The sequence below is a fragment of the Chelonia mydas genome, chromosome 1, assembly GCF_015237465.2.
Source record: "Chelonia mydas isolate rCheMyd1 chromosome 1, rCheMyd1.pri.v2, whole genome shotgun sequence".
Taxonomy (NCBI): domain Eukaryota; kingdom Metazoa; phylum Chordata; order Testudines; family Cheloniidae; genus Chelonia; species Chelonia mydas.
The window spans coordinates 203130659-203154449 of NC_057849.1; the positions used below are offsets into that span (position 1 = coordinate 203130659).

At 42.1% G+C, this 23791-nt stretch overlaps 1 protein-coding gene across 3 annotated transcripts in view; it reads right to left on the reverse strand.

Moving 5' to 3' along the window:
• USF3 (upstream transcription factor family member 3) overlaps positions 1 to 23791 on the reverse strand; it is a 95048-nt gene that overhangs the window by 16142 nt on the left and 55115 nt on the right. For 2 of the 3 annotated variants that reach the window (XM_037909948.2, XM_043538765.1), the window contains 2 exons: positions 16744 to 16826; positions 3424 to 3520 (listed from right to left, as the gene is read on the reverse strand). In XM_037909948.2, the coding sequence (XP_037765876.1) occupies positions 3424 to 3520; positions 16744 to 16826 (180 nt within the window). Of the gene's footprint in view, positions 1 to 3423; positions 3521 to 10459; positions 14225 to 16743; positions 16827 to 23791 lie in introns of those variants that run through there. The other variant, XM_037909970.2, reaches the window with a different exon arrangement.

The window sequence follows — 23791 nt, forward strand, 5'->3', positions numbered from 1 at the left end:
TGCTTCACCACCCTCCCACTGAAATAGTTTTTCCTAATATCCAACCTAAACCACCCACACTGCAATTTGAGACCATTACTCCTTGTTCTGTCATCAGCAACCACTGAGAACAGTCTAGATCCATCCTCTTTGGAATCCCCTTTCAGGTAGTTGAAAGCAGCTATCAAATCCCCCCTCATTCTTCTCTTCTGCAGACTAAATAATCCCAGTTCCCTCAGCTTCTCCTCATAAGTCATATGCTCCAGGTCCCTAATAATTTTTTTTGCCCTCCGCTGGACTTTTTCCACATCCTTCTTGTAGCATGAGGCCCAAAACTGGACACAGTACTCCAGATGAGACCTCACCAATGCCGAATAGAGGGGAATGATCATGTTCCTTGATCTGCTGGCAATGCTCCTACTTATACAGCCCAAAATGCCATTGGCCTTCTTGGCAATTAGGGCACACTGTTGACTCATATCCAGCTTCTTGTCCACCGTAACCCCTAGGTCCTTTTCTGCAGAACTGCTGCCTTACCACTCAGTCCCTAGTCTGTAGCAGTGCATGGGATACTTCCTTCCTAAGTGCAGGACTCTGCACTTGTCCTTGTTGAACCTCATCTGATTTCTTTTGGCCCAATTCTCTAATTTGTCTAGGTCCCTCTGTATCCTATCCCTACCCTCCAGCGTATCTACCACTCCTCCCACTTTAGTGTCATATGCAAACTTGCTGAGGATGCAATCCATGCCACCCTCCAGATCATTAATGAAGATATTGAACAAAACTGGCCCCAGGACTGACCTTTGGGGCACTCCGCTTGATGCCGGCTGACAACTAGACATGGAACCATTGATTACTACCTGTTGAGCCCGACAATCTAGCCAACTTTCTATCCAGCCCATACTTCTTTAACTTGCTGACAAGAATACTGTGGGAGACCGTATCAAAAGCTTTGCTAAAGTCAAGGAATAACACGTCCACAGCTTTCCCCTCATCCACAGAGCCAGTTATCTCATCATAGAAGGCAATTAGGTTACTCAGGCATGACTTGCCCTTGGTGAATCCATGCTGATTGTTCCTGATCACTTTCCTCTCCTCTAAGTGCTTCAAAATGGATTCCTTGAGGACCTGCTCCATGATCTTTCCAGGGACTGAGATGAGGTTGACTGGCCTGTAGTTCCCTGAATCCTCCTTCTTTCCTTTTTTAAAGATTGGCACTACATTAGCCTTTTTTTCAGTAATCCGGGACCTCACTTGATAGCCATGAGTTTTCAAAGATAATGAGCAATGGCTCTGTAAATCACATCCGCCAACTCATTTAGCACCCTCGGATGCAGCGCATCCAGCCTCATGGACTTGTGTTCATCTATTTTCTAAATAGGCCTGAACCACTTCTTTCTCCCCAGAGGGCTGGTCACCTCCTCCCCATACTGTGTTACCCAATGCAGTAGTCTGGGAGCTGACCTTGCTCGTGAAAACAGAGGCAAAAAGAGCACTGAGTACATTAGCTTTTTCCGCATCCTCTGTCACTAGGTTGCCTCCTCCATTCAGTAAGGCGTCCAGACTTTCCTTGACCTTCTTGTTGTTGTTAACATACCTGTAGAAACCCTTCTTGTTACTCTTAACATCCCTCGCTAGCTGCAACTCCAAGTTTGATTTTGCCTTCCAGATTTCACTCCTGCATGCCTGAGCAATATTTTTATACTCCTCCCTGGTCATTTGTCCAATCTTCCACTTCTTGTAAGCTTCTTTTTTGTGTTTAAGATCAGCAAGGATTTCACTGTTAAGCCAAGCTGGTCGCCTGCCATGTTTACTATTCTTTCTACACATCGGGATGGTTTGTTCCTGCAACCTCAATAAGGATTCTTTAAAATACAGCCAACTCTCCTCTTCTGTGGCTCTTCTCTGGACCCTTTCCAATTTATCAACATCCTTCTTGAACTGAGGACACCAGAACTGGACACAGAATTCCAGCAGCCAAATAACCTCTTGCCTCTTACTCAATATTCCCCTACTTATCCATCCAAGAATCGTATTAGGTGTTTTGGCCACAGCGTTGCATTGGGAGCACATGTTCAGCTGATTATCTACCCTGACCTCCCATACCTCTGTTACAGTCAATACTTCTCAGGATAGAATCCCCATCCTGTAAGTATGGCCTACATTCTTTCTTCCTAGATGTATTCTTTACATCTAGCCGTATTAAAATGCATATTGTTTACTTGTGTCCAGCTTAACAAGCGATCCAGATCGCTCTGTATCAGTGACCTGTCCTCTTCACTATTTATCACTCCCCTAGGTTTTGTCATCTGCAAACTTTATCAGTGATGATTTTGTTTTCTTCCAGGACATTGATAAAAATCTTCAACAGCATAGGAGCAGAAACTGATCCCTGAGGGACCTGACTAGAAACACACCTGTTCCATGATAATTCCCCATTCACAGTCACATTTTGAGACCTTTCACTTAGCAAGTTTTTAGTCAATTTAATGTGTGCCATGTTAATTTTATAGCTTTCTAATTTTTAATCAAAATGTCATGCAGTATGAAGTCAAATGCCTTACAGAAGAATAAGTATGTTACATCAGCACTATTACTTTTATCAACCAAACTTGTAATCTCATAAAAAAAAAAAGGTACCAAGTTAATTTTGCAGGATCCATTTTTCATAAATCCATGTTGATTGGCATTAGTTACATTACCCTCCTTTAACTCTTGATTAATCAAGTCCCATATCAGCTACTCCATTATTTTGCCTGGGCTCAGTGTCAGACTGACAGACCTATAATTACCCAGGTCATCCCATTTACCCATTTTAAAAAGATTGGCAAAATATTAGCTTTCTCTGGTCTAATTACTCTGGTCTACTAAATTTACAGGCAACAGATATTAGGACAGTCAAATTAAAACAACTCGAAGTGGAATCTGCAGAAATGATTGCATTAAGTGTAAACTTATCAATGACAGTATACCACGATGGGGATGCTTCAATTTGCTATAGTTAAATGCAAGAATGTGCGGTAGGGCATATGCCTCAACTTTCTTGTTTTCAAGTTACCTTAAGCAACCATTTCTCCTCTCCACCCCTATAAACTCTTGGGATTCCCCAGTTTGTTGATCCAGCTGAAGTAAAGAATTGCTGATTTCATTACTAGGCTCACTAGCCAAGGAGGACAGGAATGAAATGCATAATGAACACAATGAATTCATTAATGTTCCAGGGATGAAGCTGCTGCCTTGTAGCAAAGAAAAAGAACACGGGACGGGAAAATGGTGATGTCATGTCAATATGCCACATCCTCACTGGATTAGTAAGGAGAGGAGAGTATTAATACACTGTTGTGGGAAAAAACAGCACTGATCTAATACAGTACACCCAGTGCCACATTACCACAGTGGAAGAGAAAGGGAAATTCAAGAACCTTCACCACATTTCATACTTACCTTGTTCATTGTTCCCTCCATTCAACAGGAGTTCATCATTTTGCCTTTTCATTTCTGTTATATATTTAAAGGCCTGATCCAGGATCATGTTCTTACTCTACAAAAGAATGTGTGTATATTAGGGAAAAAGATCTATCAATGAAACTTTTAAAATCAAAAGCAGACCTACTAGTGACAAGTCTGTACACATCACTTTTCAAACCTGGGATTTCAACTGGAATGTTCATTTTAAGGATGTGCCAAACTTGTCTGACATTTTTAATTATTTCCCTTGTATTTTCCTTCCAAAAAAGATTGGCTACTTTCTTCACAGTATGTGTGATTCTTTGGGATGCTCCGTCCACATGGTTTCCACTTCTTTTGACATGTACCCTGAAATAAAATTCCTTTTGGTTAGCAGTGACCACTGGGGCCATGGCTGTGCCATCAATGTCCTTGTGCCCCTCCACTCCAGGGAATAAAGAGCAGAGTGGGCCCAAATGTTCCTCAGTTTCTTTGATGATACTGAATCCTACAGCCATAGGACTCTGTAGAAGCAGGGAAGGAGGGTGGATCGTGGAATCCAAGTGAACAACACATCTTGTAAGGTAAAGTAACTGTTCTTAGAGTGATTGTCCAGATGGATGCCAGTTCTGGTGGCTAGCAAGCAGTGATCTCATAGTTAGAAGGTGGGTGCTTGGAGTCTTATTTAAATTAGGATTTCAGGACAGGTCTGTCATCTGATCTTGAAGCCTCAACAAAGGAATAATATTTGATAAAAGTGTGGACTGATCCCCATTTAGCCACCCTGCACATTTTGGAAACACAGGTGCTTCCAACAGAAGCAACAGAAGCAAACTCTGGTGGACTGATCTCTAAATGATATAATACAATTAGATACCCATTTAGACAACTTTTTAGTGATACCAACTTGATCCTTAATCCTATCTCCGAAGGCTACAAAGACCATGGGAAAGCTCCTGAAGGATCTTGTACTATGTCCAGGTACTATGAAAGAGCCCTGACCACAATAAAGGATGTGCAGGTTTGGCTTTTCCCTGGTTTGAGTGAGGCATGGGAAAAAAAAACTGGGAGATGAATCAACTGATTTAAATTAAAATCTGAAACAACATTAGGCAGAAACTTGGGGTGAGGCCTAAGAGTCACCATATCTTTATGGAACACTGAGTAAGGTGGACCAGTCAGAAGGGTCTGAATTTTCCCTATTTTACAAGCTGATGTTATGGGTACTAAAAAGGCAAACTTCATAGATAGAGGGTAAAAAGAGCAAGTTGTTAGGGACTCAAAAGGGGGGCCCTTTAAACCAATTAACACCATGTTGAGGTCCCAGGAAAGAGAGGGCTGAAGGAAACGTATGAATTAAATCCTTGAAGAAACAAACAACTGTAGTGTGGGAAAATATGGTATGACCCTGAATTGGAGAATGATGTGCAGATATTGCTAAAAGTACTCTTATGGAGCTGATAGATAGTTTTGAATGTTCTAGGGCTAGTAGATAGTCCAGAATAGCAGAAACAGGGGCTTTCATGTGAGTCAGGAGATGTTGTCTTGCCCAAATAGAAAACCGCTTCCGCTTTGCTGCATACCAGAATGCGATATATCAAAATGCCCTGGATTTCAGCCAAACAGCTTCTTCTGCAGGGAGTTAATCAGACAGCACCTAGGCTGTCAGATGTCATCATGCTGGATCTGGGCATAAAATCTGACCTCCATTTTGCAAAACCAAGTTAGGTAGACTAGGTAATATGATCAGAGGCTATGTTGACATGTTCACCAGATCTGAGTACCAGAATTGTCTGGATCAAGTTGAGCTGAATGTTGTCTGAGTTTTCTCAGAACACTTGGTATTAATGGGATTGGAGGGTAGGAATACATGAATGCTGGCGCCCATGAGAGGATGAAGGACCCAACTGGGAGCCTGCGCTTGAACTCTCTCTCTAGAACAGAATGCATGGCATTTCTTGTTCTGGTCGGTGGCAAACAGATCTATTTTTGGGCACCCCCATATGTGAAAGATGCTCAGTAGAACTGAGTCTTTGTCAGTCCACTCGTGGTTGGCTGTGAATTCTCTGTTGATCTGATCTGCTAGAGCATTTTGCAAGCCTGGAAGATGCAGAGCCTCTGATGTGATTTGATAATGAATGCACCAGCATGAGACAGATGGCTTCTTGGCAGAGTGGATATGACCATGCTCTTCCCTTGTCTGTTGACATAATACATGGCTGTGGTGTTGTCTATCATCACCTGGAAAGTAGATCCCTGTAACAAGAACAGAAATGCCATTCAGGCTAGACAAACTGCTCTGAGTTTCAGGACATTTATGATAAGATGAGCTTCCGGAGGGGAAAGGGTAGGGACAGGACCCAAAGGCTTTATGTTTGAAGTGAGTCCAGATGAGCTCCTCATCCCAGTAAGCATCCATCACCAGTATCTTGGTAGGCAGAGGGGCAGAAAAGAGTACTCCATTGCACTCGTGAAGAAGATCCTTCCACCAATCCAATGAGGAGAGGACTTCTCATGGGACCTTCATGGCTATGTGGTGCCTGCTGGATAGATACTTGCTGGATAGTCTCGTATGCTGTGTGACACTGATGCAGGAGGTCATGTGACCCAGGATTCTAAGGCATGCTCTTGAGGACATCTCTGGTTGAGCCTGCAGATGACCGAGGAGACCCATTATAGTCTGGAACCTCTCCTGCATGAGATAGCTGACCTCAGATCTAACACAGCTCCTATGAATTCTATGCTTTAGATCAGTAAAAGTGTGAATTTGTCTTTGTTAATCTTGAGCCCCAGTGTGGTGAAAATCCCTAAGATCATACAAATCAAATTGGTCAACTTCTGAGATGATTTTACCTGGATCAGTCAGCCATCTAGGTATGGTTATACCAGAATGCCATGTCCTCTTATGTGGGCTTCAATGACCTCTAGATACTTGGTGAATACTCTCAGTGTGGTGGAGAAACCAAAGGGCAGGACCCTGTATTGACAGACTCCCGCACTTCAAATTTGAGGCTTGAACTTGATGGGGTTATTGCCCTGGAAGGGGTGGGACTTTAGAGGAATCTGATTAGAGGGCGAGGCCTGAATGCAGGAGATCACTGAAAAAAGCCACTGGGGTGGTCTGGGATGATAAGGCTGCTACAGAGGGATAAGTTCAGGGTTGCCACCCTGAACCTGCAGTGAGGATGAATCTGATGAGATGTCTCAAGTCTAAAATGCCTGCCTTCCTTTTCCTTGGGCCTAAACAATAATGGGAGTAGAACCTCTGATCTCTGAATCTGAAGGGCACCTCTTCCAGAAGGGAGCACAACTTCTGTTTTAACAGTATCTCATGAGAAGAGTCCCTGAAAAGGAAGGGTGAAGGAGAGTGCAGGGTAAGAAGGGACTGGAATTGGATAGAAAACCCCGTTTATAATTTCCAGGAACATGCTGGTATGAGGTGATCCAGGTCCAAACGTCCCAAAAATAAAAAAAAGACAGTTGTCAAAAGGGTGTGGAACAGGGTATCTGTTGCCGACTGGCCGTGGGCAGTCAGGCCTAGAGGTGAAAACAAGAATTCAGCCTACCGGTTAGAGCTGGATCCAGGATGGGTTGAATCCAAGAAACGAGCTGGGTCAGTACCAAGGGACAGAAATCAAATGCCAAAGCTGTGGGGGAGAGGAGCGGGGGTAAATCAGAGTATAAGCCAGAGATCAGTACCAGAGAGACAAGAAGGTCAACTGGAGTTGTAAGCCAGAAGCAGAACTGAGAGCTGAAGCAAGAGGGGAGCAGAGCAGGAGCAGGGACTGGAAGCAGGCTGGAGCAGGGACTGGAGCAAAGGCAAGCGCAGCTGCGGGCATGGTATATGCCGAGCAGCCACTGACCTGCTGTGGGGGACAGGCTTATAAGCCAATCAGTGGCTCTGGCCACTCAACAACATTGTAAGGCAGTATTGGTTGCCTAGCAGCACAGTTAGTCAGTGAGCAGGCCAGCAGTTGTTTCTTGCTGGTCTGATCCCTGGCAGCATCAGTCTTGACATGGTTGTGATCAGCAGTCTATAGTGGCATCAAACCTGCTGCTGTGAGATAGACACAGAGAGTGTGTCGCAGGGGAAGAAGAGGCTGGAGACCTCTGTTACAGTCTCTGCAGGCTATAACAATAAGATGCAGTGGGTCTCTGTTTGGCAAAACTTTGGGGTCTGTCCTGCTTCCTCCTTAGGGTTGGTGAGTATGCCCAGTGAGCGGAAAGCGGCTCTCAAATCCTGTAATAAAGGAAGAAGTTCATCAGTTTGCACTTTAAATAGTTCAGAGTCTTTGAGCAGGATGTCCTCAATGGTTGTTTGCACCTCCTTGGGTTTTCCAGAAGATTGGAGCCATGAAGCTCTGCGCATAGTTATGGAAGTGGCTAATGAATGTGCCACAGCATCAGAGGCATCTAGAGCAGCCTGAAGAGATGTTTGGGCCACAAACTGTCCTTCAGAAACCAGAGAAATTAGCTCCTCCCTACGTTCCCGTGGAAGCTTCTCTATGAATTATACCACCTCATCCTTACTCAAAGAGTCACATTTTGACAGAAATATGCATCTGGAGACTAACAGAACAGTAGATCTTTCTGCCAAGCAGGTCATTATTTTTAACGTCCTTCTCTCTTGGAATCATCTTTAGAGGTGGCCCTTGATGTTTTGGTCTTTTGTGCACTGTTGCCGCTGCCCATGATCCCAGGACTGGGTGGTTGTAAAAATACTCAGACTCCTTAGGTGGAACTGGATTACGTCTATCAGCTTTCATGGGATGCCAAGGGTGCTAGGGACTGCAACAGAACCGCAGCCAGTTCCAAAAACCCCTCACTGATAGGCATGGCAAACCTCCCAGGTGTAGAAGAGTGCAGAATGTCCAGTAATTTGAGGGATTTTTTCTTGCACTCACATCCCTTGGAATCTCCAAAGTGTCTGCCATCTGGGCCATGAGCTGCCCTTCAACTGAGGGACAGGAGTGGAGGCAAAGACATCTTTTGTCTTATTTTACTAGGCATCGGAGCGAGTGACTTATATCTATGTTTGTCCTGGAAGCGATGTTCCTTCCTAACCCTTTCTGGTGACGAATGGATGGAGGAGATCTTGACTGTGCTGTCATACTCAGTAGTCAAGGGGGCTCAATCCTTTCAATGAACAATGAGCCCAGGAATTCAGTGTAGAGTTGCAGCTAACAGGAGCACTAGCCCAAAGTAACTATTCAGACTTGGTGGGATCTTTTACCTTAGGCTCTGGAGGGGCTCTCATCAAGCACTCCAGTAAAAAAGAGCTTGAAGAAGGCCTCTCTCACTTTCTGTGTCCTTTTGGAGAGGGAGTGACAGATTGAGCATTTGTCAGGTGTCTATTCCTTACTGAGGCAAAAGAGGCACTTAGAGTGCCCATTACTGAGCAGGATAGTAGCCTCACAAAAGGGGAAACTTTTAAATGCCATGGATTTTGTTTCAGCCACAGTACCTAAGGTCCCTGTACCAGGGATATTCCATAAACTAGTAGAAAAATTATTTTGGGGGGGCGGGGGTTCTTTGTATGTTTGCTTGCTTGCCAACAGGCATTAAAGAAAAAACCTGGTAACTATACTAACTACATTAACTATATTAACTAGCTACTACTGACTAGCCTAATAAGAGATTGCACACTTCACAGAATAAGTGGACAGTGCAGACGTTCCGTGTCACTGCCATGGATGGTAAAAAGGAACTGGTGGATCACTGGGCCCATTCTGCCCTTTATGCCGGAGGTACAAGGACATCTAGGGCACAGTTGCAACCCCAATGGACACAGCCAGCCAAAAAGAATCCAATCTTGTGCATATGAGGGCACATATGCACCAGGAGTGGAATCCCATTCGGACAATCCATTTGAAGCAGCAGCAGTACTTTTGTTGTGAACAAAATAAAACAAAAAGTAGATAAAACAGCCAAGCAGCTCCAGCCTCGGCCCCTGGCCAGGACCGTGGCACTGGCCATAGCCCCGCACTATGGCTTGGGGTGGGGTGGCGTGTGTGTGGGCAGGGGTAAGGGCGGGGTCGCGAGATAAAAAGTTTGGGAACCACTGCTTTAGTGGGATTTGAAGACAGTCTGCTAATCTTTTCATGCAGTCCTAGAAGATCTTAATATCATCAGTGAAGCAGCACAGTAGTGGCATTACTCCGTTGTCTGGAGAAGACGATGACTTTACAGATGGAGGTGAGATTTCCTCAGCCTGAGATTCTTTCCCTTCCTGTATATCGTCTGGTATCAGAGAAGTGTGTGACACCAATGTGTGCAGTACTGGAGGGCAGTTTGTAAGTGCTGGTGTCTGGTACGGGTATTGGTGGGTGCTGGTGCTTTCTTTAGGCATCCAATGGAGCTGGTCGTGCTAGTGGCCCCATGGGTCCAGTAACTGCATGGGGGAGGCGATAATGAAGAGACACCAATGATAATCATATTCTCTGGGCCTGTGATATTTAGGAGGTCCCCTAAGATCCTCTTCATGAAAGGGACTCGAGTGGGTAAGGTAGAATGGTCATGGGATGGATCCCTATACCAAGATCTCTAAGTCTAATGAATCTTTTCCAGAGCTAAGGAGGGGAGCCTCTGATGTCCGAACCAGTACCAAAGGCTGGAGACATAAGCAAATCTAAATTTGTTGCTTTTGCAGCAGTACCAGCACAGTGGCACTGGTAGACCTTCCCTGTATTGGCGACTCAGGTTCATCAGAGATAATGAGATCCTCTGAAAAGAGGAACCTGGAAGAAGATGGACGACTCTCATAGTTTTCACACAAAGTTTGGGTCAGTATTGCCTGGTGAGATGAAGGTTGTTGTGGTACCAATATGACTGTGGTATCATCTCCCCTTTAAGAAATAGAGAGAGATGTCACTACTGGGGTATGAATGTGTCTTGCAGCAGGGATTTGGAGCAATCAAATTTTTGAATTGCTCCGCTCCAGCTCCGCTCTGGCACAATCGTGACTGCTCCAGCTCCGCTCTGCACTCCGACTCAAATTAATTTTTAACTAAATAAAAAAGTGCATACTGTAATTTTGAAAAAACATTATTTTTATTCAGACTTTTAAAACAATTTAAATGTCATCATCAATGATACAAACTAGAATTATTCATAATTCATTCTGTAAAAAATTATTGTAGCAATCAAGTCATCTTTCATAGCCTGCTGTAAATCATTTAAAATTAACTTTAAAGCCGAAAACAGTTGCTCTATACTAGCTTGAGTTGTTGGCATGCTCAAACCAATTCTACAGGCAGGCTGAATGTGGTGTGGGTAGCTATGAATGGCCTCAAAAACAGACTTAACTTTTAGCCTACCAATAGACTCCATCACCTCACAATGTTCCCGAAAGTTTCTCTCGAATAATGCTTCATTACAATTATGAATCGCAGAAACTCGCTGGCGTCTTTCTTGTTCATCCAATTCCTTTTCGAAGGCGTCATCTTCTGAAGAATTGGTGCTTGAATTATCTCCATTTCCCTGTGATGGCTGAAGACGTCTCAGAGATGGAAGTTCCAACAAGTTCAGAGTGGAGACGGAAGTTTGAGAACAGCCTGCTATTACTGAAGGATGTGAACTTTCCGAAACCACAAATTCGATTGTTGATGACTCCTTTTGTTGTGTTTCGTTTTCTTCAACCTCTTTCGCCGAGTTCAAATGTAGCAATAGATTTTGTTTTTTGAGTCATCGAGCAATATCAAGGAGCCCTTCCTTTGCCTTTGGTATTTCCCTTGAGGTAAGAAGAATCCAACACAGTGGGTCAACATGAACTCCAGCAAGGAAACGATTATTGTCAAAAAGCTTCTCTTCGCGTTTCTGCATGGAGGATAGAATTCCTTCTGCAGTTTGTCCACTCTTTTCTTGCAAGAATTTTGACAGTTTTCGCCATTCCTGCATTAAAACTCCTGGGATTACGTTGACAGCTTGAAGATTCACAGTTGTTTGGTTTGGCTTTGCCAAGAGGTCTCACAGGTTCTTCACTTCGTCCCATTCAGCTTTTGTTAAATTGAGTTCTCTTGTTCTAGCAGCAATCACTTGTTCACAGTAAGATTGAAAAACGAGAAGCCGATCAATCATCGTAGCTGTTGAACCCCAATGAGTCACAGTATCCAATGATCGAGTTACCTCTTGTAGATCAAGCAGAACACTTCCAATACTTGGGGTTCGTAGTTTGAGAACGACTTGTCGAATTTTTGCCAGTAATTTCTTCGCATGTTCTTTGTTCAGTCCACCCCAGATTGCCAACTGAAGAGTGTGAATTCCACACCTCGTCAGTTGGACTTTTGAGTCGTCCTCATGAAGCCAAGTTGGAAGTATGAGGCTAAGGTCATTAACCCATTGCGCAGCAGCATCTATGTTGAGTTTGATTTCATCCATTCCTTTAGTTCCTTCATCAGGCAAAATAGCTTCAGTACTGTCCATATCCCTGTTCTCAGAGGTAGAAATGGTTTCATTGTCCTCCCTGAAATTTTTGACAGCACACGTCATGTTTGCTGCGTTGTCAATGCAGATGCTCTGTACTTGCATTTCACTGATTCCAAATTTTTCTAAAATAGCTTTTACTTGACTTTTCACGTACGAAGAATTGTGACGCCCTTCAGTGTTGATTATGTCCAAGGTTTTTACCGCAGCTTTATCTTTTCCTTCTTCGTAGTACTGAGCATTGATTGCAAGGAAATTTCTGTTTCCACGGGTTGCCGCATCCATTTTCAGGTAGCACAATTTTTGCTCCAAAGCTTTCTTGAGCTCTTCGTGACCAGACTCAGCTGAGCTGACAACTAAATGACAAACCGCATCGTGCTTCATTGAAACGCCAAGCTGCCGACCCATTTCACCTGCAATTTTTTTGAATCCTTTGTTCTTTAGCCTAAAGGTAGTAAGCAGTGTTGAACTCAAGCAAACCATTTCCATCAGCCCTTCACGGAAATTATTGGCATCCATGGTGACTGTAACCTTTGAGGACTTCAAATATGAGTCAGGTTTTGCTTGCTCAATTTTGGGTTTCTTTTCAGATGAAGCTCCACAAAAAAATCTTGTCCAGGAGTTTTCAAAGAGCCAGATGAATGTCATTTAGCCGCGTCAGCTTTCTGTTTTGCCTCATCTTTCTGGGCCTTTTTTATAACCAGAGCCGCATAGTTTTCAGGATAGTTACATTTTACATGCCACCAAAGGTTGAAACTTTTCACGGCACTTGCTTCACTTGTCTTGAAGCTACATGGCTTGAGCTCGCCATTCACTTCCTTTGCCACCTTGCACATTGCCGATTTCTTCTTTGCTTTTCCCAAAAGCCCCAATTTGGGCTTTTCAAATTCAAAAGTAAAGATGTCGTTGAGATCCTTTTCCGTAAATCGGCTATCAATCATGGGGGGCAGATTTGATTTTTTTCTTGAAGCCATGGCCAAATCTTCTTGTGCTGCTACCACATCCAAATGTTTCTTGTTATGATCTTCGAAAAGCAATGAACAAAAGCATTACATTTTTTTATAACGTACCTGCTTGTGATATCTTAACCACTTAAGGTACTTCGAATTTATTTTGGATTTTCTGGACAAAAGTGATCACATTTTCTTTTTACACAAAATTATTATTAAAGTATATTAATATTTTAACATGTTTCTTGCAGTTTTAATGAAGTAAGAAGGATTTTAATATACATAATATAAATTTTTATTTATAAATTGCAAGTTAATTTTTCTCATGAAATTTTGTGGTAAAAATATTCGAAATATCTTCCAGGTTTTTAATTAATATCTCAAAAAGACTTTAATGTAGATATAGCAATGAAATTTGGTATTTGCCATAGCATTAGTATGTGCTATTGCTGTTCTACAACATCAATTGTTGGGAAGTAACGAGGCTACATGTTACAAGTTTGAAAATAAACTTTAATGGGAAAGCTTTCCTGTTAAAGTTTATTTCCAACATTCTATCATACAACATCATTCAAATAAACTTATTTAAACTACAGGTGTTGTGAACTGGGGGGACTGGGCCAATTTTATTTAATAATTTTTAAATCTTCGACTATTTAACAGATCCGACCCTGGAATATGATTTAATGCTAAAACATGAATTAAAATGGTACTCTTCATTTATTTTGTATAATTGACCATTTCTGAGAAAACTTTTAAAATTTTAATCTGCTTAGATGCCTAGAATGGTATAAGTAACAAGTAAAATTGTTTGTTTTTCAACTTTGGAACCATAAATTTTAAACATAATAATAAATAATAACCAAAAATTATTCACTTATTATGGAACATAATATTACCGCTCGTAGCCAGGGGCAGTCGACAACAAGCCTTTCTTGAAATATGAAATAAAAATGACCAACCGCCAGTTCGGTACGCCTATGGTTTAAATAATTTTGGATAATGTAATATGGTAGCACATACTAAAGCTAAGACACAGACAATTTAATTACTTTAATATTAAGCGTTTTTGAGATATTAATCAGAAATTAACTTTTCATCACTTCCGTGAAGGGACTGTCGCTCCCTTAGGAAGAATTTTAGGACGTGTTCACAGAAATGTTTTTTTCTTAAAATGACCTAAGGATTCACCCCCAAAGTTGTGTTGGACATTTTCCAATCACTCTGGATATATCACAAAAATCACTCCTAATTTATGCAAAAATGTTTATTGTATATTTATATGCCTGCTGCACGCGACTTTTTCAGTAAATTTAAAATTACAAACAACGCTACCAAAAGACCGTTGAACAGATGACATATAAAATAAGTCCGCCAGAGTGATATGGGAGCATGTACAAATGAACAAATGTACCAGTAACGGGAGCCTGTGTGAGAAATGAGCATAAGTGGTTAATATTTCTGGCGATATCTTAATATATCCATAAACAAAAACATTATTTTTTTTGCAATATACCTGTTTGTGATATGTTAAATGTTGTGTCTTGCGTCACACTTTTCCGTAATTGCAGCACTCAGCGCGTCTCGTTGATCAACCCTTACAAAAGAAGTATCAACACATACTAATCTATCTAACTAATCTATACGAGTATGTACTCGCCTAACCTTGGCACAAGGGTGGGAGCAGTCTGCAGTGTTGCTGGATGTCTGATAATTATCTGATTCTTTAATAAAACATATCTCCAAAAGCTTTGTAATTTTGTATCTGTACATTAAATCTTGATTTTGGCAGAAGTGAGACTAACTGTGACATATTACGTAAAGTGGTAAAGTAGATGTTAATATCAATTGTTATACAATCTGAAACTTTTTGGCACCTTTAGGACTTTCTTGCTAAATACCATTCATTTTGGATTGAAAATGAGAGAAAAAAAAAAAAAAAAGGAGCAGTGGAACAGTCAAGATTTTCTGTACTCTGGCTATGCTCCAGCTCCAGGCAAAAACCTGCAGGTCCACTGCTCCGGGCTCCAGCTCCGGGCTCCGCTCCAAAGCCCGGTCTTACAGTGTCGCAAGGTGTCAGACGGTGCCACTGTGAGTTGCTTTGGTGGTAGGTATGCCTGAACGGGGCTTCTTCCTCGATACCGATGCCTCAGTATCAGACTCGGTCAGAGCCTCTACAGTACTCTTAGAGGGATGAGAAGTCTCTGAAGAGTAGATCTTATGGGCTCATCTAACCCTTTTCTTCATTTCCTTTCTTGAAGAGGTATGTTTCCTCTTCTTTAGAGTTTTATGGTGTGGGGCTGAAGGCAAGGCAGCAAACAGGACCAAGGTGGTCTGTGATGTAGAGGCCAATGTACAGTGGGGCAAAGCAGACCCCTTCAGAGCTAGGGCACATTCCATTAAAAGGAGGTTAAGTCTAGTCTCCCTTTCTTTCTTGGATTTGCCTTTGAAATCCTGACAAACTTTGTATTTAGAAGGGTTTGGGGAGCCCCCAAACATCACAGACAGCTGCAGTGTCCATCAGTGTGAGGAAAGGACCTGTAGCAAGTCTCATGTCTTAAATCCCGGCGTTCAGTGCCTAACAAATTGTGGACTGACACAAACAAAAGATCCAAGAAGATGAGGGTAAGGAGCCCCCCCACCTCCTCAACAGTGTTGGTGCCATGTGAAAATAAGTAATGAAAAGAAACTACAAATACAAACAAATAAATAAGGTAAAGAATTCACAAAGTGAAGGCAGGAAGCTGAATACAGCAGACAAAAGAACTTTCCATCTCAAGTAGCAGGCAGTTGAGAAGGCATTGAGTGGTGGTAGGTTTGCACCTCTCTATAAGCCCTTGTTGGGAGCATGAGGCATAGTGTCTGCAGAGACACAGGCCCACTGACACTATTTTGCAGTCTCTGATTGAGAGTGCATGGGCATGTGCACATCGTACAGTGGAGCACGTACCATCGTACCATAGGGACATGTACAAGAACAACCTTTTTCTCTGTAGTATGTGCCACCTTGAAAAGCCTCCTATAATATCTCTGCCTCATCAACTATCTATATCATTTCATATCTCACACAAACACTTTTCCCCTTACCTAGACTTCTTTGTTTGCCTTCACCATTATTATTTAACACAATAAACTACTTCACGACCATTTAAATAAAAGACTAAAAAATAAACATATATAGAATTGCATTTGCATCATATAGCAGGACACTGGGTGAAGACCTGAAAGGGGCAGGCACAGGGAAGAAGAGTCAACAGAAAACTTGTCTCTCACAGTCTATAACTTTCTTCACTTTTGCATGAAAGAGAGCATCATGACAGAATACACTTAGTAGTGTCAATAGGAAAACAGTCTAACAACTAGAGCTTCTGGGAATTGTGAATCAACTCCTAAGTAGGTACAACCAATCTGACTAGAAGAGTATAGGCAAGCAAACCAGCTTCCAAAGTTACATGTTTAAATGAGAAAAAAACAATCATAACCCTTCTGCAGCTGATTCTACATAGCCTGCTCCCTCCATTCTCACAGTCCTTGAATTCATGTTGCCAGTGCAGGGTCACTACTGCTAGCTGGGCAAAGGCTTTTCAAAAATATCTGCTCCAAAGAGCGGAATATATGAACTAGGACACCTGATGGAGGAGAATGTCTTTCATGTGTCAAACCCAGACCACTCCTTCAGAGTGATACTGAATTCCAAGTCAGCTGGGAGATTCAAGTTTCAAAGAACTGCATTCAAATTGTCCTGTCATTTCCAAGGGCATTTCCATCACAGATAACTTTATAAATAAGATTTTCATCCAGGTTTCCTTAAGTGTATCAAACCTCATTGGGCCTCCAGCATAAAGTCTGAAGCAAGAAGTATCCCTATGTATTTACAGCTGCTAAGAACCAAGACCAAATGAACACCATTTGGGAGATAGCTGTGCACATTTAAATGTCCACTTACTTGCTTAAGTGCTGGGGAACAGGGAATGAGCTCTCCAATTCGGTTTATCCCAGCATTGATCTTCTTCTTTCGATGTCTCTCCACTAGGTAAAAAATAAAATGCATTGTCATTGGGCTACTCAGACCAACACACCAACTACACACCTGGCACCAATGTGTGCACTCATAAATGTATTACTTTATGCTTATCACAACCCCTACTAGGCATTTTAGCACCAAGAATTAGCTCTAAAAAAACTCTTCAACTGTTGAGTTCTCACTCAATGGAGTTTGAGGGCTGTGACAGAGAAGGGGCTATTTTAAAAGGTGAGGATCATCAGAAACACTCTGTGAAAGCAGTGACATATATAACAACACTTCATATTTTTATAATGCTTTTCAGCTGAGGGTTTCAAAGGTCGAATAAGCATCTCGAAGTTGGGTAGTAATCATTATTTCCATTTCACAGTTGGGCAAATTAATTGGCACACAGACGCACAAAGAACTAGTTGCAGAGTGCGGAATGAAACCCTGGTCTCCCACTCCAGTTCTCAGTCCCCAAACAAGAAATGGCTCTGATTTTCTAGGCTGAAGCACCAATTCTATATGCTGTTGGGTGCAACGGAACACAGAGAACATGGTTCAGGCTTTGGGTGTGTGGAGCATCAACAATACATATTTACCATCTTCTAGGACAGCAGTTATGGTTACTGCAGGGTCTAGCTATGGGTGGCAGTGAAGGACTCACCAAGAAAATATTTTATGAAAATGTTTCCACTTTATGGCTCTTTTGGGAGAAGAGAAGAAAAGCCTGAATTAGTTTTAGTCCCCCTGTGACATGGTTAGTCTCCGTGCAACACCTTAATCATGACAACTGTGGTTAAAAATTCACTAAGTGCAGCTATGCAAACTCACATGGCTTTTGAGCTTGACCTTTCCAAAGCTTATTAGCCTCTCCCCCCTCCCAATGCAATCAGATGCCTTCAAATGTTGTTCATCCACATGGTAGCATGGTTGAGCAGCTGCTTGTGCAGCTGATTCCGGAGATGTTTTGGTCTGTTACTCAGATCAAAGTTGACAATTGGAATAACAGCTTTTTTCCAAAGAGAGTGAATGAATTGCTGACATGACATGTTCCACAGTTCTTTCAACTGGCAAATCAACAACCAGAATCCACTCACATACCCAAGTGGCAGGCCAGCATGCCTCCATTTGGCAGGAATCAGCATCTGCTTACGTTTCTTATAACAGGTGCTTGCCTTCACCTTACAGTGGAGGTGGGGGAGAAGAACAAGAACATATATGTAGGCAGGTTTAGCTACAGATATGCACATTTACTACAAGTGGAACAATGTATTAGTTCTACCACATTCATTTAAGATGAGTCAATTCACATTTTTTAAAAAATTGCATTTATAGTTTCAGCATATCAGTAACTACTGACACAAGTCCATAGAGCATTTTTACAATCTGTATTACAGTAGTGGCTAAAGGTCTCCTGTCCGGGGCCAAATTATGCTAAAAAATAATCCTGTACTAAGATAGTAAGAGGCAGCCCCTGCCCTGAACAGCTTACAATCTAATCAGAGCAGACAAATGGTGGGAGAAAAAGTATTATTCTTCTTATTTTACAGATGGGGAACTGAGGTACAGGGAGTCATAGGCACTAGTTCAGCAAGGTACTTAACCATGCGCCTAAGTTTAAACACATGAGTATTTCCATAAAGTACCTTGCTGAACTGGGACCTAAGTGACTTGCCAAAGGTCACACAGCACATCTGCAGCAGAGCTAAACCCTGATCTCCTGAGTCCCAGTCCAATACCTTAACAAAAAAAGACTATCCTTTATAAACAGTGAATGCAAAAAAAAGTAGATCCTCAAAGAGATAAAAGACCTATAAAATGAACAACAGATTACTGCAGATCAAAACAAATAGATTGATTTTCCATAGTATAATTTCTTATTCAGAAAGCAGATATTGCAGGCATATATTCCAGAAGCGATTTAATTATAATATAATATTAACTATATACCTTATTGTGACACCCCCTGGGATACAACCTGAAACTGTGGGATCATTGTGACTCCTTAACTCTCCAGCCTGGGCTGTCTCTCACAATGCTTTGCTAATGACAAGCAGCAAACCCTTCCAGGTGCTGTGGTCACTCAATTAACAACATGCAGGGCCACACCCAGCTAAGTTGCATGAATGCTCTCTCAGCCACTCAAGAAATATACATGGGGGAGACAACAGCAAATCCCCCAGCTCTTAGCCTTGCAGCCCAGAAATGTACCATATTACACTGCTCAAAACTTTCTCTTGAACAGTGCAAGCTCATTAATTAGTTTGCCACTGCATCAAAGGATAGTGGACATGCACCAGGCTTTGTAATCTGAGCAGATTCCCCAAGCACTTTAGACAAACTCATTGGTAAAGATAAAACATTAAAATAAGAGTATTAACTACAGAAAGATAGATTTTACGTGTTAGGCATAGTGGTCAGAGTTGATTACATTAGAAATATCAGACCAAGCAAGATTTGAATCAAGCAATTTTTCTCATACTACTGGATATTGTAGGCAGAATTCAGTTCACAGTTCATGCTAGCTAAAAAGCATTCTAGCTGGGACCATCCCTTCCCCCCAGTTCATGAAGGCTTCTCTTTTTCTTCCAAAAGATCTTATCTCCAGGTGTTGAGATGGGGGAAGAGAGAGGTGGTCTCATGATGCTACTGTTCATTATTTTATACTCTCAGTTCCTGTACCTGGAAAAATACTGACTTAAACATGGAGTCTAGCATCACATGTCCTGAAACCTTGCTGAGTCACGGAGGTAAACAATCCCCATTGTGTAGAGCTTGAGAAACTGTCTCTTATTGAATTGTAAATCTCTTGCTTACAATTCCCCTGCTGGTCAGTGGCTGGTGGTGGTCACTTAACACTAGCCTGGGTTTGGGCCACCTCCCTTGTTGCCACTGCAGAGCTAGTTGTGGGTGTCTCCTAGACTCACAACATATTTCAGTAATAACCATATAGCAAAATCTCTTAACTCCATATACCGTGATAATACATATAATTCAACAGGGTAGTAATGTTCAGCAGATCATGATTTCTCAAATGATACCTCACAAGGCATACTTTGTACAAAACGACAGGTTTCAGAGTAGCAGCCGTGTTAGTCTGTATTTGCAAAAAGAAAAGGAGTACTTGTGGCACCTTAGAGACTTGTGCTCAAATAAAGCTTATCCTTTAAAGCTTATGCTCAAATAAATTTGTTAGTCTCTAAGGTGCCACAAGTACTCCTTTTCTTTTTACTGTAACGAGAGTGATCACTTAAGGTGAGATATTACCAGCAGGAGAGCCGGGGAGGGGGGACGGGGGGGGCTTTTGTAGTGATAATCAAGGTGGGCCATTTCCAGCAGTTGACAAGAATGTCTAAGGAACGGTGGGGGGTGGAATAAACATGGGGAAATAGTTTTAATTTGTGTAATGACCCATCCACATATCTATTCAGGGGACACCATCATTGGGCCTAATCACATCAGCCACACTATCCGAGGTTCGTTCACCTGCACATCTATCAATGTGATATATGCCATCATGTGCCAGCAATGCCCCTCTGCCATGTACATTGGTCAAACTGGACAGTCTCTACGTAAAAGAATAAATGGACACAAATCAGATGTCAAAAATTATAACATTCAAAAACCAGTCGGAGAACACTTCAATCTCTTTGGTCACTCGATTACAGACCTAAAAGTGGCAATTCTTCAACAAAAAAACTTCAAAAACAGACTCCAATGAGAGACTGCTGAATTGGAATTAATTTGCAAACTGGATACAATTAACTTAGGCTTGAATAGAGACTGGGAGTGGATGGGTCGTTACACAAAGTAAAATTATTTCCCCATGTTTATTCCACCCCCCACCGTTCCTCAGATGTTCTTGTCAATTGCTGAAAATGGCCCACCTTGATTATCACTACAAAAGGCTCCCCCCCCCCCCACTCTCCTGCTGGTAATATCTCACCTTAAGTGATCACTCTCGTTAGTGTGTATGGTAACACCCATTGTTTCATGTTCTCTATGTATATAAATCTCCCCACTGTATTTTCCACTGAATGCATCCGATGAAGTGAGCTGTAGCTCACGAAAGCTTATGCTCAAATAAATTTGTTAGTCTCTAAGGTGCCACAAGTACTCCTTTTCTTTTTGTACAAAACATATCATAATCATATCAGAGAGGTGAATACGGGGGTTCCAGGGTGCTATTTTGAGGTAGTGTCACACTTATCGTCTGTAACAATTTCACAACTTCAAAGAGCAAAGTCTATAAATGAATTAAAGGTTCATTAAATTACAGTACCAATGGGCTTGATAACTCATCTTCAGTATCAAGCTCACAGTATTCTTAGTAGTCAAATGCCTAGCTAGAACAGCTTTAGTTTCATTAAAACCTTAGAACAGAAAGTTCTCTGGAAGCAGGGGTTGCATCTCCTTCTGTGTGTGTACAACACCTTGCACAAGAGGGCCCTACTTTTGACCAGAGCTTTTGGGTGCCACTATGATATAAATACCAAATTAATAATAAAAATAACAGATAACAAAGATAATAAACACTGTTGTTAAGACAAAGTTTAGATGGAAATAAAACAGGTTTAAACCTAAAGACATACTTGGCTCTTAGAAGCAATAACTTCTTTCTCCAAGCCAGTGTGCTTTTTGATACATCACAGTTCATTTTGAAAAAATATTAGCTCCCCCATCCCAGACCTGGCATATTAACCTTTTTCAGTAAACAGGTGATAGTAAAGAGCACTGTAAGTGTCAAGGATTTTGCTGAAAGAATTGCAAGATAGTCCTTATTTGGGATACAGGACAGCTTGATATTTTAAGTAGAAGATTAACTTCATTAACATAAAATTACTTAGGTCCTTCCACTCCAAGTCTTTAGGGACATCCAGAACATGCATAGTGCAGATACTGGTAAAAATTTTCTAAGATTGAAACTTCCTATGAAACAATATATTGTCTAGTCTAGTTAGCACACCAAAAAGGATCATTTGGTGTTCTTTTATTTAGTCTTCACATCTATTTTTTCTTGATGTTTATTAATATTCTTTTCAGATGATTACCCTTCTCTCTCTCTGCATCGTACAACATTACTGATGATCAGTGAAATCCTGCATCATTGTAGTCAATGAAAAAACACCCAATGACTTAGTGAGGCCAGGATTTTATTCAATAAATCTAATTTTAAACTCAAAATAATCAAAAAGGGCATCTAAACCTTGGAGCCCAAGAAAAAAATTTTAATCCTAAACTCAGAAGTAGCTATGGAAACTAAAGACTTGTACCAAGTACTTTTTCAGTCAATTCAATACTTCATACACTGAAGAAGATAAGGCTGACCATCGGAGGCACTGGGAGGCAAGGGTGGGGGGGGCTTCTCAATTTCAGCCCACCTGATCACAAACATATATGTTACTATAAACTTCTCTAAGGATTCCTCAACCTTATTTTTTTGCTTGTATTTGTAAATAAGTAAATAAGGAAAAACGAAACAAAGATGGGGTGTCTTGAAATCAATGGGAATTAGGCACCTAGGCATTTCTGAAAATCCCAATAGGAACCAATGTGCATCTTTAGGCATCCAAATACCTTTCACATCTATCCCAAGTGGTCTGATTCATCCCAGACTTAGGGCTTGTCTACACTACAAAATTAAGTCGACTTTATCTAATTTGACCTTGAGCCCCGAATTAATGAAGTTGATTGTGTGTGACCACACCATGCTCATTGTCTCGATGGAGTGTGTCCTCACTAGCAGTGCCTGCATTGATGCACAAAGCAGTGCATTGTGGGTATCTATCCCAAAGTGCAACTTGGCGCAGGGTATTTTGGGAAGTTTGTGCAATACCCCCTGGGACCAAAACATTGTCGCAGGGGAGAATGGGAACACTGCATCGGCATCCCCTGATGCAGTGTGCTCCCTCCCTCACATCAACGGCAAACAACCCAGTGGTTTTTGCGTCTTAAAACCGCTGCATGTACACCATAACCCCAGAAGCATGGAGCCTGCTCAGCTGTGCACTCTTGCTGTCAGCACCTCATGCCTTCTCCTGCAGTATTTCCAGAACCGAAGTACGGTCCGCCGTGCAGAACATAGCAATGTCCTGCAAGCAGCCCTCCTGCAAGCCATTGGAAAAAACAATTCACCATTACTGATGGCAGTCACAGAGCAGCTGCACTCTGTTGAGCACCGTTTCTGGTCCCATGAAACAAGCACTGACTGGTGGGACCACATCATTTTGCAGGTATGGGATGACGAGCAGTGGCCGCAGAACTTTTGAAAGCGGAAGGCCACCTTCCAGGCACTTTGTGCAGAGCTTTCCCCTGCCCTGCAGCTCAGCAACACAAAAATGAGAGCTGCTCTGACAATGAAGAAGCGAATGGGGATCGCTACTTGGAAGCTTGCAACGCCAGACAGTTACCGATCAGCGGTGAATCAATTTGGAGTACGTAAATCGACCATGGGAGCTGCTGGGCTCCAAGTGTGCAGGGCCATTAATTGACTTCTGCTACGAAGGGTAGTGAGTCTGGGAAATGGGCAGGACATAGTGGATGGTTTTGCTACGAGGGTTCCCTAATTGCGGTGGGTTAGAGATGGCATGCATATCCCCATCTTGGCACCAGACCACCTTGCCAAAGAGTACATGAACCAAAAGGGATACTTTTCAATGGTGTTGCAAGCGCTGGTGGATCACAGGGGGCATTTCACCAACACCAATGTAGGACGGTTGGGAAAGGTTCATGATGCACACATCTTTAGGAATGCGGGTCTGTTCAAAAAGCTGCAATCCAGAACTTCCTTTCCAGACCACAAAATTAACATTGACGATGTTGAGATGCCTATAGTTATCCTGGGGGACCCAGTCTACCCCTTGCTCCCATGGCTCATGAAGCCATACACCAGCTGTCTGGACAGCAGTAAGGAACGGTTCAATTATAGGCTCAGCAAGTGCAGAATGGTGGTTGAATGTGCCTTTGGTCACTTGAAAAGGGGGAA